Source organism: Leucopleurus acutus (assembly GCF_964270905.1).
Source record: "Leucopleurus acutus genome assembly, contig: HAP1_SCAFFOLD_1021, whole genome shotgun sequence".
Taxonomy (NCBI): Eukaryota; Metazoa; Chordata; class Mammalia; order Artiodactyla; family Delphinidae; genus Leucopleurus; species Leucopleurus acutus.
The window spans coordinates 6,537-22,895 of NW_028138475.1; the positions used below are offsets into that span (position 1 = coordinate 6,537).

Genomic DNA, 16,359 nt, shown 5'->3' on the forward strand with positions numbered 1-16,359 from the left:
TCTATCTGATTAAAAAGGACTGTTGAGTGTCTGGAAACCTCAGTCATATTTGTAAGCAGGAAAGCATTGGCTATTAAAAGTGGATGATGTAAAGAGATGAGCAGAAACTTTGGCGATAGGTATACCTGGATTTAATTCTCACTTCTACCGCTTGGTAGCTGGATAGCCTTAGGCAAGTTTCATACCTCCCTGAAATTCACTTAATTCAGTCTGTAAAATGGCATAATAACTTATTATAGCATCCTTTTAGGAATTTTAAATCAGTTATTGAAATAAAAGTACACAATATATAGACAAGTATGGATACCTCAATAGGTGTTTGACCTTTCATTTCTCCAGTATCCCACCCGCATCAAATAAAGAAAAATACTCTTTAAAATTTACGAATATTTCATTGTTGTAAAGTTAAAGCCATAAAAATAATCAAATGGCCTACTATCATACCGTTAGAAGAAAAAAAAAAAAGGTGTTCATGAGAGTTCCGTATTAGAATACAAGTTTTCCTTAGGCACCTGTTTATGTATGCTATTCTGCTCTTTACAATAAATAATTAAATTTAAAAGACTTAATTCCTCACTTTTAAGACCTTATTAGTTTACAAATTACATATTGACCTATGCTAAATTTTATACCGACCCATGCTAATGAATTCAGTACAGAAAACAAAAAACACTGCACTAAAGCAAATTATATATATATATTTTATATATATATATATATCTTAAATGCATTTATATCCTACCGTGTCTCATAAAGCATTGTGGTAACTCATCGGAATACAGACAATCAAATATAATGGCAAAAGCACTTAATATAAACAGTGCCAAGGAAACATAGAAGATGAAGAAAAGATGAGGGAAATGTGAACAGGAGGACGTGTAGTTAATTGAGTTGTATGTTTTGACCTTAAGCTTCTCTGTGTGGGGACTTCCCTGGTGGCACAGTGGTTGGGAATCCTCCTGCCAGTGCAGGGGACATGGGTTCGGGCCCTGGTCTGGGAAGATCCCACATGCTGCGGAGCAACTAAGCCCGTGCGCCACAACTATTGAGCCTGTGCTCTAGGGCCAATGAGCCACAACTACTGAAGCCCGCGTGCCACAACTACTGAAACCCCAGCTCCTAGAGCCCATGCTCTGCAACGAGAGAAGCCACAGCAATGAGGAGCCCGCACACCACAATGTAGAGTAGCCCCCACTCGCCCCAACTAGAGAAAGCCCATGTGCAGCAACAAAGACCCAACACAGCCAAAAATAAATAAATCTATTAAAAAAAAAAGATTCTCTGTGGATAAAACAACATGTAAATAATTGGTTACAAAGCCACATTATTTGAAGGTGCCAGACTGCACATTAACAGTCTGACACAAAGGGACAGCACAGGAAAACTATTCAAAGGTAAAGATTTTTAAATCTTTGCAGTTTGAAACCTTTTAGAGCAAGTATAATGAGCTCGACACACATTTCAACACTCAACATGTTAATCACATGTTCAAAGCATGTCTCAAAGTCATTGGAAATAGTTGCTGTCTCTGTCTCTGATATGTAAAACAGATCTGTGATGTGTAAAACTCAGGAGGTATTGATATCCACTTTTTGGCATCTGAACAGGAAACAAAGTTGTTTCGCAGTGATAATAAAGAATGAAGTAAATGCAACAGTGAAATAAAAGACAAAGTACTGAGGGAATGTATTAACAAAACGAATCCAACTAAATTCTGGTGACCTGGGGCCTACGGTTGTACACGCTGCATGGAAATACCCCAGCCTAAATACTGGCATAGGAGGAAGGGTACTGCTAAGCCCATCACAGTATAATCCTTTTAAATGTCCCTTTCAAGGTTGTCTCCACTCAACACTGAGTATAGGAAATCTTCCCATCAGGCAGAAACACTGGCTGTGCAATGATTGACCAAGAAATTAACACACTAATGAATAAATGATGCTAATTTATTTCTATCTCTGACAACGGGAAACAGCACACACTCTGTGTCAATGATATGTCCTCTTTCCCACTTTTCTAAATGGTCAATTATGTTTTTCCCTTCATTGCTTTATATCATGTGTGGCAGGCATGATGGGAAATGGCTACCAATGGTTCCGTTATTGATTTCTACCTTCCTTTCACTGTGGCTAAAGAAGATACTTTGTATGATTTCAGTTTCTTAAAAATGTATTGGTACTTGTATTGTGGCGTAACATACGGTCTTTCCTGGAGAATGTTCCATGTGTACTTGAGAAAAACGTGTATTCTGCTGTTGTTGAGTGGAGTGATCTATATATGGCTGTTAGGTTTAGTTGGTTAAATGTGTTAGTCAGTCCCCCTACCTCTCTACTGATCTTCTGTCTAGATGTGTTATCCATTATTGAAAGCAAGGTATTGATCTCCAGCTATTATTTTAGAACTATCTATTTCTTCCTTCAATTCTGTCAATGTCTGCTTCACATATTTGGGGGATGTTTGGTACATATATGTTTATAGTTGTTATATCTTCTTGATAGATTGAACTTGTTATCAACATATAGTGGCCTCCTTTTCCTCTTGTGATAGTTTTTGATTTAAAGTTTACTTTGTGTGATATTAATGTAGCCATCCCAGATCTATCTTCCTTCCTTCCTTCCTTTCTTTTTCTCTCTCTCTCTTTCTTTCTTTTTGTTACTATTTGCATGGGATATTTTATTCCGTGCTTTAACTTTCAACTAACTTGTGTCTCCTGAAATCAAGTGAGTTTTTTGCGGGCAGCATATACTTGGATTATGGATGTTTTTAAAGTCCATTCTGCCAATATTTATCTTTTTATTGGAGAGCTTAATCCACTTACTTTTTCAAAAATTACTGATGAGGAAGAACTTAATTCTGTCTGTTTCCTGGTTGTTTTCTGTATGTCTTATGCATTTTTTGCCCCTCATTTACTCCATTACTGACTTCTTCGTGCTTAGCCGATTTTGTTGTAGTGAACTCTTGATTCCTTTTTCATTTCTTTTTGCATATAGTCTATTGATATTTTCTTTGTGGTTATCAAGAAGATTACATTTACCCTTCTATAGTTCAACCAATATCATTTGAATTGAAACCAACTTCAATAGCACACAGAAACTCTGTTCCTCTACAGTTCCATTCCTCCTCCTTACATTATTGTTGTCACAAATTACACCTTTATACTTTGTGAGCCCAATAACATGGATTTACGATTATTTTATGCATTTGTTTTTTCAATCATGTAAGAAATAAAAAGTAGAGTTACAAGCCAGTAGCACAATACTGGCTTTAGTATCTGCCCATGTATTTATCTTTACTGGAGATTTCTATTTCTTTATACAGCTTCGAGTTGCTGTCTAGTGTCCTTTCATTTCAACCTGAAGGTTCAATTTAGCATTTGTCATAGGGCAGCGTTAGGAAGTTGTAAAACAAACGCCCTCAGCCTTTGTTCATCTGGGAATGTGTTAATTTCTCCCTAAGTTTTGAAACCAGTTTGGCCAAATATAGAATTCTTGGTGGACAGTTTTTTTCTTTCAGCACTTTAAATATGTCTGGCCTCTTGCCTCCATGGTTTCAGATAGGAAATTAGCTATGAATCTTTTTGAGGATCCCTGCTTTGTAACAAATTTGTTTTTTCTTTCTCCTTTGGGAGTAAAGATTCTTTCTGTGTCTTTTGGCATCTGAGAGTTTGATTATACTGTTTCTTGTTGTGGCGTTCCTTGAGTTTCTCTTAGTCCTGAAATCAGGCAAAGATTTACAGCAACCAAACACATACTGAACCAGGGAAGAGGCAATATGAAAATGGCAGGAAAGCTTTGTGTCATTTTTACTTGCCCTTGCCCCATCTACTCTTAGTGTAGTGGTGGTCTTAAAGTGGTGGGGTCTTAATGCAGTGATAGTCTTAAAGTAGCAGCAGACCATTCGTAGTATGGGGCCCTCAATCCTGCTTCAGGAGGGAGCAGAAGAGCCCATACTTTCGGATTATTATGTGTATCTGTTCTAACCTGTCTGGGAGCTACCTGAAGGACTGACACAAGATGCTTATCTCTGTCTTAGCTAACCTGGAACACAGTCTGGAAAAGCAGCGGTCATTGCTCAAAAAAAGTGCAAGGTGAACTAACAAAGCACAGATGGCTGGGGCAGAAGACTGTGCATTGAAATACAATAGACCACGTAAGATGCAGGAGCAAAAGTTGGGGGAGATTCTTTGGGAACTTAGAACATACAAAAAGTACACATGTGTCCAGAGAAATTAAGAAAGCCACATGCATACTCAAGATAAGATGCATGTTCTGAAAACACCAGAGGAGTCTCTAAGCTTTTACCATGGGCTGAGCCCTGACCTCAGTGCAGGTCAGCTAAATGTTGAAGGAGTGATCCAGCAATCTGCACAATGGGGAGAGGTGTGTGGTTTTGAGTGTGCATGTGGATGTGCTTGTGTATATTTGTTTTTGTTTGTCTTAGGTGCAGGAATTCAAGGACATCTCTGTCAAAACATTAGCTAAACATGAACTAAAGGAACAGAGACTTCAGTGCCTACATACGATAAGGGGTACAGTCATTGCAAAACTAGTTTGGAAAGGTCCCTATACAAACAGACTACTACAGCCTTCAACAATCAAAAGCCCAGAAAACCCTGGGAAAGTGGGAGAATCTGATTTCCATAGACACCACATTACAATATTTGAAAGCCAAATGTTCAACCAAAAAACTCACAAGGTATACAAAGACATGGAAAAGTATGGTCCATTTAAGAAAACAAATTAATTGATGAAACCATCCCTAAGGAAGCCCAGACTTTTCTCCATTGCATATTCTTGCCTCCTTTGTCATAGATTCATTGACCATAAGTGCATGGGTTTCTTTCTGGGCTCTCTATTCTGTTCCAGTGATGGATGTTTTTGTGCCAGTACCATACTGTTTTGATTACTGTAGGTTTGTAGCACAGTCTGAAGCCAGGGAGCGTGATTCCTCCAGTTGTGTTCTTCTTTCTCAAGACTGTTTTAGCTATTCAGGATCTTTTGTGTTTCCATACAAACTTTAAAATTATTTGTTCTAGGTCTGTGGAAAATGCCCTTGATATGTTGATACAGACTGCATTGAATGCGTAGATGTCCTTGGGTATGATGGTCATTTTAACAATATTAATTCTTCCAATCCGTGACCATGGTATATCTTTCCAGCTGTTTGTGTCATCTTTCATTTCTTTTATGAGAGTCATATAGTTTTCTGGGTACAGGTCTTTTACCTCCTTAGGCAGGTTTGTTCTTATGCATTTTATTCTTTTTTATGCGATTGTAAATGGGATTGTTTCCTTAATTTCTCTTTCTGATAGTTCACTGTGAGTGTATAGAAATACAAAATTTATATATAGAAATCTATTGTATCCTGCAAATTTACCAAGTTCATGTTTGAGCTCGAATAGTTTTTTGATGGTGTCTTTCAGATTTTCTATGTATCATGCCATCTGCAAACAGTGACAGTTTTACTTTTTCCTTTCCATTTTGGAGTCCTTTTATTTATTTATTTTTTCTTGTCTGATTGCTGTGGCTAGGACTTCCAAAACTCTGTTCAATAAAAGTGGTGAGAGTGGGCATCCTTGTCTTGTTCCTGATCTTAGGGGAAATGCTTTCAGCTTTTCACCATTGAGTATGTTAGCTATGTGCTTGTCATATATGGCCTTTATTATGTTGAGGTATGTTCCCTGTATGCCCACTTTCTGGAGAGTTTTTACCATGAATGGATATTGAATTTTTTCAAAAGCTTTTTCTGCATCTATTGAGATGATCGTATGGTTTTTAGTCTTCAGTTTGTTACTGTGATGATAAGAGACCTAAGACAGCTACAGAGGCTAAGTGACCTTTCCTTCCCTCAATGGGTAGGTATCCTTGTTCTGCCTTCTAATTGAGTTAGTATCTGAGTAAAGAACTGCCAGGTGTCATTTAGTTCACAATACACTGCTGTGGCAATATAGAAATGAATTTGCCTAAGTCATTTGGCTTTTCTCAATTATAGTAAATGAATATACTGAATGAATGCTTCAACTTAAGGAAATGTTCTTAAAAATATATTAATGTAGGCAACTTCAGTGGAGAACTGAAATCAAAACAAAACATTCAGGTAAAGGGTTGAAATAAAAGTACACTCAGTTGTATCCAGTTTCCTCTTGTAAATCTCTCTTTTTAATTTGAGTGGACAGTCACTTGAGAATATCTGACTTGGGGCTAAGGAAATCTAAGCCTTCTTGGCCACACTGTATTCTCTTATGTCATTTACTAAAGACACCAGTTGGGTTGCTGAAAAAAGCGTGGGAAAAATCAATCCCTCACATCCAAAGGGTGGCTCTTGAAACTATGTGTGTTGTTGTAGTTATTTTGCTCTTCTGGCCTCAGAAGTTCTAATCTTAACCTTAGCCCCTCATGGAGAGAGACTTTGTAAACCAATTCCCACATTACTCATTATGTGACTGTTGAAAAAGAGCAACCCAGCTCTTTTCCTGTGCTTTCAACCAGTTATCTTCTTCAAAAATCTGTTTGGATTGTTATACCTTAATCTTGCCTGGCAAGGGACTTATGGGAAGGTTCTTATTGTTTGAAAGTTTGGTGCCAGTATCTGCAAAGAAAGAAGAAAGATGTGTGTATCAAACATCCCAATAGTGAAGGTGTGTGAAAGCAACTTTTGAAAAAGTTAATCTGTCAGAGTTTAGCCGTATTATTACATTTTATTTTATTCATTGAAAATAAATAATTATCAATGAATCCTTTCTAGATTTTCTGGTTTCCCAAAGTTCCCTGTATTCACATTCTAAGAGGAAAAATGGTATTTTAAGTCAGTGCTCTCCACCTTATATTATTTATAATCACTCCTCGTGACCTCTTCCTTCCAAGAAACTTGATCCTGAGAAGTGTCCTTTGTTTGTCTTTGTGGAATAAGTGATGAGGATGCATCCTGGAGACCTGTGAGATGTTTAACTTGTGGCATAATGAAACTAGGATGGAGAGTTCTGGAAAGATCTGGAAAGGTGGCTGGTAGAGTGTGACCAGATGTGGTGGGAGAAGAGAGACGTACAGAGAGAGGGAGAGGAAATTTTCAGAGGGAGAAAATGAAACAAATAATTAAATAAGTTTTGTTGTGTGGTGTGGGACGCAAGCCTTTCTCTCCCCCTTTCCTTCACAATGTCTTTGTTAAAGACTGTGTTTTTCATTAGTTTTACTAAGATAGGATTTGCTGTTTTGTTTGGATACTGAGAATGGACCCATGGAAACAGTTACATTTGGGTTATCTCTGACTGTCTTTAATGAAGAACATAAATATTGGCCACACTATCTATGCACATGCTATCACCATGCCTTTTTTGTTCTCTGTTCATATATCTAAGTCCTCTTCTTTCTTTAAGGTCAATCTCAAATCTCATCTGAAATGTACATTTATTGATAGATTCAACCCATAATGAACTGTCCCTTCTTTGTCCTCCTTAGGCTCTGATTATTTACAAAAACTCATTTTTGAACTTAGAAACTGTCCAATGTGATATATTAGTTATTTCACCAGCATATGTTATATCCTCAACACAATTATACACTTTTGTGGGGCTGGGATCATACATTCTGTAATTTTTCTCAGTACTTACACTTACTTTGATAAAAAGCGCATTCATTCATCTAAACATCATTTATTGGATGTTAATTAAATATCTCAACTCAGTAAATATTGTTTGAATGAATGCATGCATGAATGAGGGAGTGTGCAATAGGTAGCCTAATGTACCGCCCAATGTGAGAAAACCAAAAACATAAACACAAAAGCAAGCCAAAAAGTGGACCAGGACTTTCTGCAAAATATCCTGCTTTTTGTTGGATGATGCCATGAAAATCAAGATGCTCCTGAAAGGTCTTAATAGCTGACCAAGAATAGTAAACAATTGAAATTCTCTCAGGCTTCTTCAACCCTATCACTGGACACATTTATACCTCTCAGGAGTGGTATTAAAAGAAGAGATTAATAAAGCTTTTATAGATGAGTTGATAAATCTCTAAATATTTAAGTCTTCATTGCCTGCTAGGTTTTCTCTATTTTGGGTTTCCAAAAGATTTTCAATAAACCACAGGATAATTAAAAATTAGACATTATCGTTCTTACCTTGATGTTTTTTGATGGTAAACACCTTTTTATTGTCTCCATAGTGCTGCCTAGTTTCCACCAGTACAGTACTTAAGTGAATTTTGCTCTGGATGTTGAATATTACTTAAATAACTAAAGTAACTTCCTCAGAATTATTATTCTGTTCTGGTTAGGATACTATCTGCTCTGGTTTGTTAAAATTTCCCTTTAGAGTGGTTTTAATTTTGTTTCTGATAGGGTCCTAGGATTTATTGCCACACCCATCCTGCATCTGTTTTTCTTTGAATTACTCTCCTTGCAGTTTCTGATTCATACAGGGCCTTACAGGTTAGTGACAACCTGGCCATCACAACGCTGGGAAGGAGAGGCCTACTTTTCAGAGGTGTTGATGTTTTCTGTACCTGAAGGTTTTCAAGAGATATCAATCTTCCTCACCACCGCCCTTGGCCCTCTTAATGGACTAAGCAGTTCCTCATGAAATTTCTGTAGGATATCTGTACCAACTTCTCAATATTGTTCCATCCTGAGTCTAAATTCCTGGCCTCAAGGTAATGTTAGATTTCTAGCTCCAGCCCCTATTTACATAAGGCCTATACTAAGGAACGGAACCCACAGACATCAGTCCGCTCTTCTTTCTCTGGATTTAATTTCTCTGTTACTTTCTGAAACATGCAGGTGTTCCTTTCTTTCTTTTAATCTCAGCTATGTCCTTTTAACTTTTTCAAAATTGACCCAGAATTTACGTGTGTCTCCAGTAAGAGTACATTAAATTGAGGTTAGTCTGCTATTCTACTGGCATATTTGAGATCCAGATAATTTGCTACTTCACTGGATTCAATGACCTATATATTTCAGGCATCTAAAACTCACCATGTCCCAAATTTCCCTCCTTATAGTTAGTAATTTTCTTGGGAATCTGGATGACATAAAATGGAATAAAGTTAGTGAGTGGCCCAGGAATGCCTGAAAGTTTGTTTGTCAGAGTGGCCAGGGAAAGTTAAGCAAGGAAGAAAAGCAAATGAAAAACAGAATCACATTATTATGGCTGAGTTTACTCCCAGGATTCCATGCAGAGCTCTCTGTAGAGCTGGGTTGGGTTATAACTTAAGCCAGAGCTCTACGTGGGGCTGACACCGTCTCATGCCAAGCTCTCAGTTCTGGGCTCACGTCATCTCTGATCCACTCTGTGGAGTGGAAACTTTGGAGGAATGGCCAATGTGTTCCGCGGCGTAGGAAGAGGGAAATTGTGAATGTGACTTTCTAAATTGTGGAGGAACTAACCACTGTAAATGTGCCTTGAACTATGTTGTTTAATTTGACCAGTCAGATCAATGACATTCCCCTTCAATGAAATGCTGCTACGTATATGAGCAGAAAAACAAAACTGGTATAAGGAATAGATAGCTAGTGGGAAGCAGCCGCATAGCACAGGGAGATGCGCTCGGTGCTTTGTGACCACCTAGAGGGGTGGGATAGGGAGGGTGGGAGGGAGGGAGATGCAAGAGGGAGGAGATATGGGGACATATGTATAACTGATTTGCTTTGTTATAAAGCAGAAACTAACACACCATTGTAAAGCAATTATACTCCAATAAAGATGTTACCAAAAAAAACTGGTATAAGGAGATGGAGAGACTGGGAGTCTTATTTTCCCACCAATTAACTTTGCCTCTGACCATGACCTTCCCTTTGAGTCTCCTAGACCTTGGGGATGATCGCAGCCCCTTGGGTTGGGTGACGGCAACCCCATCTTCACTAGAACCTCTATAGTTAACTTTGATTTTTCCCACTCCGTCTATCCATCCCATGTATGCAGTCAGACATTTGATCTTGGACTTTTCCTGACAAAATATGCTTGAATATAACCATTTCTTTTCACTCCCACTGTTACTGCTATTGTCACTGCCTTAACTAGGGCTTTATCTTTAAGTTCTTTATATAAATATATAAATATCTATATATAAATATAATATACAAATAAATAAAATATAATATTAATTCTGATGATTTTAAAGTCTTTTCTTGATAAAGACTTTTCCTGATAAAGACACACAATATCTTATATAAATATTTTTGTATTATCTGTTCTTTTCTTAGAATTTTAGCCATATGATTCTATCTCTTGGTTTGTCTAGAACTTTTTGATTGAATGCTGGCTATTTTATTTGGCTTTTTTTGTTTTTCTCAGTGGAAACGTTGTTTTGCTTCAAAATATTTTATTCTACCTGGAAGTAGCAAATCTTCAAATTACAATTTTTTAAATGCTTTCAAATATCAATACTATAGGTGTCACAAAATCTAGAAAAATGACATTTAAAAATGAACTACTGCCAGATGTGTCTCTATAAAACTTTTCCCCCACTCTTTTAGCTATATATTCTTTAACTGCCTCCTCATACGACAGTTTATGTATTTTCGAAATAAAATTTTAAGAAATAAACTTTGTAGTTTTTAGACATAGATTTCTTGTAGCATGGTTGATTAGAATTTGCTTCTAGTTATTAATAGTTTAGAAAAGTTTATTTCAGCTTCACAGTTTATTATTGATAATGTCACATTCATTTTCATTGTTAACTTTGAGAAAACCTCTATGGATTACTTCCTCATAAGTATTTACTATTATAAATGCATTACTGATTTCAGTACTGCTATAGGTTTGTGCATTACAGGGATTCTGATAAAATACTCATTCATACCATTCCATTACACACATTGTTGATGGAGTATATTTATTCATTCATTTATTTATTTATTTATTTATTTATTTATTTTTGGCTGTGTTGGGTCTTCGTTGCTGTGCGCAGGCTTTCTCTACTTGCAGGGACTGGGGGCTACTCTTCGTTGCGGTGCACAGGCTTCTCATTGCGGTGGCTTCTCTTGTTGCAGAGCACGGGCGCTAGGCACGGAGGCTTCAGTAGTTGTGGCTCGCAGGCTCAATAGTCGTGGCTCATGGGCTCTAGAGCGCAGGTTCCGTAGTTGTGGCACACCGGCTTAGTTGCTCCGTGACATGTGGGATCTTCCCGGACCAGGACTCGAACCTGTGTCCCCTGCATTGGCAGGTGGCTTCTTAACCACTGCGCCATCAGGGAAGCCCCTGGAGTATATTCTTGACAGAAGAAAATTTCCATTTTGACTAAGCATTGATGAGAACTGAATCTTTGACTTATCTTTCACATGCCTGATGATTGAAATAATTTTCCACAGATTAGCTTCTGGTTTTGTACTTTTCAGTTCTTTTTTTTCTTCTTCAAACGCACATGCTTTGAGAGCTGTGAAGTGCAAGACATGGCTATATTGTAAGGTGGTTTTTGTCCTTATGCTTCTGTGTCTTGTGCTAGGTTAAGTCAGTAGAGTAGTCAGTATGAGTACTGGAAGTTATTCCTGTAATGCGATAGTATATAGTCAATTACATATGGCGGTGTCTGAAAATCACATAATAGCCTCACTTAAAACATCTCCTTAGGGCTTCCCTGGTGGCACAGTGGTTGAGAGTCCACCTGCCGACGCAGGGGACACAGGTTCGTGTCCCGGTCCGGGAAGCTCCCACATGCCGCGGAGCGGCTAGGCCCGTGAGCCATGGCCGCTGAGCCTGTACGTCCAGAGCCTGTGCTCCACAACGGGAGAGGCCACAACAGTGAGAGGCCCGCGTACCACAGAAAAAATAAAATCTCCTTAGCCAGATTTCAAAAAAGCCTGTGGCCATTCCAATATGATCCAACATAGCGGAATATGATAGAAGGAAAATTGGCAAAGAAAGAGACGCTGGTCTTACCTGATGGAAGTTAAAATATCTCACTTTTGACAATTTTGCAAAAACTTATAATTCCATGAACTAATTTCTAGGGTTCTTCATAGGACCTAAAAAGGAACCCATAGAGTTGTGGAACAACAATAGAAGCTGCTGTGATGAGAAGCCCAGGCACCGCAACAAAGAGTAGCCCCCGCTCGCCACAACTAGAGAAAGTCTGCACGCAGCATTGAAGACCCAACGCAGCCAAAATAAAAATAAATAAATAAAGATAAATAAATTTAATTTAAAAAAAGTAAGACTCAGGTTTGAGGCATGAGAAGTATGATGAGAAATTAGCTAATCCTTTCAGAACTTTTAAAATATCAAACTCAGTCTCTAAGATTTTAGCATTATATACAACATCGGTTACTTGTTAGTGGTTTGGGAAGGCCAATTTAAAATTTTCTGATCTTACTGTATTGAAATTCACGGCCCTAATGTTTTCCACATTGACTGTATGAATGATGAAGTAAAGTCAATCGTGTATTTCCCTTCCAACTGGACAGAAAACAAAATTTTAAAAAGTGTTTGGACTACTGACTTTTGATTTCTTCTAAGGCAAGTGTATAGGTAATTTTTATTCCCTGATTAGGAGGAAGATGGTGGAAGAGGGCAGGGTTAAGAATTAAGATTTCAAGAGCGTGAGAGGTAGATGGCCAACCAGAGTTCCTAAGTTTCAGTGCGTGTAACTGTTGCCGCCGCTTAAGCCTGCCAAAGCAGTGGTATGGCTGCTGCCCTCGTATTTGCTACCTCTAGAAACATTCTTGCCAGTAGTGGCAGCAGCGGGACTCAATTACCCCCTTTTCTCACTCTCTCCAGAAGCTCCAGATGGCGTCTTCTGTGGGCAACGTGGCCGACAGCACAGAACCAACGAAACGTATGCTTTCCTTCCAAGGGTTAGCTGAGTTGGTACATCGAGAGTATCAGGCAGGAGATTTTGAGGCAGCTGAGAGACACTGCATGCAGCTGTGGAGACAAGAGCCAGACAATACTGGAGTACTTTTATTACTTTCATCTCTACACTTCCAGTGTCGAAGGCTGGACAGATCTGCCCACTTTAGTACTCTGGCAATTAAACAGAACCCTCTTCTGGCAGAAGCCTATTCGAATTTGGGGAATGTGTACAAGGAAAGAGGGCAGTTGCAGGAAGCGATTGAGCATTACCGGCATGCATTGCATCTCAAACCAGATTTCATCGATGGTTATATTAACCTGGCAGCCGCTTTGGTAGCAGCAGGCGACATGGAAGGGGCAGTACAAGCTTACGTCTCTGCTCTTCAGTGCAATCCTGATTTGTACTGTGTTCGCAGTGACCTGGGGAACCTGCTCAAAGCCCTGGGTCGCTTGGAAGGAGCCAAGGCATGTTATTTGAAAGCAATGGAGACGCAACCGAACTTTGCAGTAGCTTGGAGTAATCTTGGCTGTGTTTTCAATGCACAAGGGGAGATTTGGCTTGCAATTCATCACTTTGAAAAGGCTGTCACGCTTGACCCCAATTTTCTGGATGCTTATATCAATTTAGGAAATGTCTTGAAAGAGGCACGGATTTTTGACAGAGCTGTGGCAGCTTACCTTTGTGCCCTAAGCTTGAGCCCAAATCATGCAGTGGTACATGCCAACCTGGCTTGTGTATACTATGAGCAAGGCCTGATGGATCTGGCAGTAGACACCTACAGGCGAGCTATTGAATTGCAACCACATTTCCCTGATGCTTACTGCAACCTAGCCAACGCTCTGGAAGAGAAGGGCAGTGTTGCCGAAGCAGAAGATTGTTACAATACAGCTCTGCGGCTGTGTCCCACCCATGCAGACTCTCTGAATAACCTAGCCAATATCAAAGGAGACCAGGGAAACTTTGAAGAGGCAGTTCGCTTGTATTGTAAAGCATTAGAAGTCTTCCCAGAGTTTGCTGTTGCCCATTCAAATTTAGCAAGTGTATTGCAGCAGCAGGGAAAACTGCAGGAAGCTCTGATGCATTATAAGGAGGCTGTTCGAATCAGTCCTACCTTTGCTGATGCCTACTGTAACATGGGAGACACTCTAAAGGAGATGCAGGATGTTCAGGGAGCCTTGCAGTGTTATACTCGTGCCATTCAGATTAACCCTGCACTTGCGGATGCCCACAGCAATCTGGCTTCCATTCACAAGTATTCAGGGAATATTCCAGAAGCAATTGCTTCTTATCGCACTGCTCTGAAGCTTGAACCTGATTTTCCTGACGCTTATTGTGATTTGGCTCATTGCCTGCAGATTGTCTGTGATTGGACAGACTATGATGAGCGAATGAAGAAGTTGGTCAGCATTGTGGCTGGCCAGCTGGAGAAGAATAGGTTGCCTTCTGTGCAGCCTCATCATAGTATGCTCTATCCTCTTTCTCATGGCTTCAGGAAGGCTATTGCTGAGAGCCATGGGAACCTCTGCTTGGATGAGATCAGTGCCCTTCATAAACCACCGTACGAACATCCAAAAGACTTGAAGCTCAGTGATGGTCGACTGCGTGTAGGATACGTGAGTTCTGACTTTGGGAATCATCCTACTTCTCATCTTATGCAGTCTATTCCAGGCATGCACAATCCTGATAAATTTGAGGTATTCTGTTATGCCCTGAGCCCAGATGATGGCACAAACTTCCGAGCGAAGGTGATGGCAGAAGCCCATCATTTCATTGATCTTTCTCAGATTCCATGCAATGGGAAAGCAGCTGATCGCATCCATCAAGATGGTATACACATCCTTGTAAATATGAATGGTTATACCAGGGGTGCTCGAAATGAACTCTTTGCTCTCAGGCCAGCTCCTGTTCAGGCAATGTGGCTGGGCTACCCTGGGACCAGTGGCGTGCTTTTCATGGATTATATCATCACTGATCAGGAAACTTCACCTGCTGAAGTTGCTGAGCAGTATTCTGAGAAACTGGCTTATATGCCCCGTACTTTCTTTATTGGTGATCATGCTAATATGTTCCCTCACCTGAAGAAGAAGGCAGTCATCGATTTTAAGTCCAATGGGCACATTTATGACAATCGGATTGTGCTGAATGGCATCGACCTCAAAGCATTTCTTGATAGTCTCCCAGATGTGCAGATTGTCGAGATGAAATGTCCTGATGGAGGAGACAACGCAGACAGCAGTAATACGGCTCTTAATATGCCTGTCATTCCTATGAATACTATTGCAGAGGCAGTTATTGAAATGATTAACAGAGGACAAATTCAGATAACAATTAATGGATTCAGTCTTAGCAATGGACTGGCAACTACCCAGATCAACATTAAGGCTGCCACTGGAGAGGAGGTTCCCCGTACCATTATTGTAACCACCCGTTCTCAGTACGGGTTACCGGAAGATGCCATTGTGTACTGTAACTTCAATCAGTTATATAAAATTGACCCATCTACTTTGCAGATGTGGGCAAATATTCTGAAGCGTGTTCCCAATAGTGTACTGTGGCTGTTGCGTTTTCCAGCAGTAGGAGAACCTAATATTCAACAGTATGCACAAAATATGGGCCTTCCCCAGAAGCGTATCATTTTTTCACCTGTTGCTCCTAAAGAGGAACATGTTCGGAGAGGCCAGCTGGCTGATGTCTGCTTGGACACTCCACTCTGTAATGGACACACCACAGGGATGGATGTCCTTTGGTCAGGGACACCCGTGGTGACTATGCCAGGAGAGACTCTTGCTTCCCGAGTTGCAGCTTCCCAGCTCACTTGTTTAGGCTGTCTTGAGCTTATTGCTCAAAATAGACAAGAATATGAAGACATAGCTGTGAAACTGGGAACTGATCTAGAATACCTGAAGAAAATTCGTGGCAAAGTCTGGAAGCAGAGAACATCTAGCCCTCTGTTCAACACCAAACAATACACAATGGACCTAGAGCGGCTCTATCTACAGATGTGGGAGCATTACGCAGCTGGCAACAAACCTGATCACATGATTACGCCTGTTGAAGTCACTGAGTCGGCCTAAATAATGACTGTGTGCACAGGAGAATTACCCTGTACCTGAGCCTCAACCTTCTGGGGGAAAGGGAACTACTTTTTTTCTTATCTGTACAATACCATGCTGCAGATGGGTGACAGTCAATGATAAGAAATAGCACAGCCAGACTTGCTTCCTGCATGATCATGATCACGATAGGGAGAGACACAAGAGATGGGAAACTGCTGTTGCACAAGGAGTCTCCATAGAATTTTGCAGCAGCCAGGTGTCTGGAAGGTCTGGAAGGTAAGTCTGGAAGGTCTGATCTCCCTTGGTCTTCCATGGGATGGATGGTTAGTGTGGAAGGGAGATAGAGATTGCCCAGCCGTTTTGTGATTATCATGGATTGATCGAGTCTTCTGAATTAATATTTTTCTTTATATTTTGGGTATTGGAGCTTTTAAAAATGTTTGGTTTCGGGTATTTGTATTCATGTGAAGTGTGTATGATTCTCTTGAGATAAGCTTTTAAGCTAAAATATTCCTTGTTTT

General features: G+C 39.7%; 1 protein-coding gene across 1 annotated transcript; it reads left to right on the top strand.

Annotated features, from left to right (window-relative positions):
* Positions 1-12,715: 12,715 nt before the first annotated feature.
* Positions 12,716-15,856, top strand: LOC309979032 (UDP-N-acetylglucosamine--peptide N-acetylglucosaminyltransferase 110 kDa subunit-like; the record flags this gene model as incomplete). Its single annotated transcript, XM_082865847.1, has 1 exon — positions 12,716-15,856. The coding sequence occupies one exon, from the start codon at positions 12,716-12,718 to the stop codon at positions 15,854-15,856; it is 3,141 nt and encodes a 1,046-aa protein (XP_082721973.1).
* Positions 15,857-16,359: the final 503 nt, after the last annotated feature.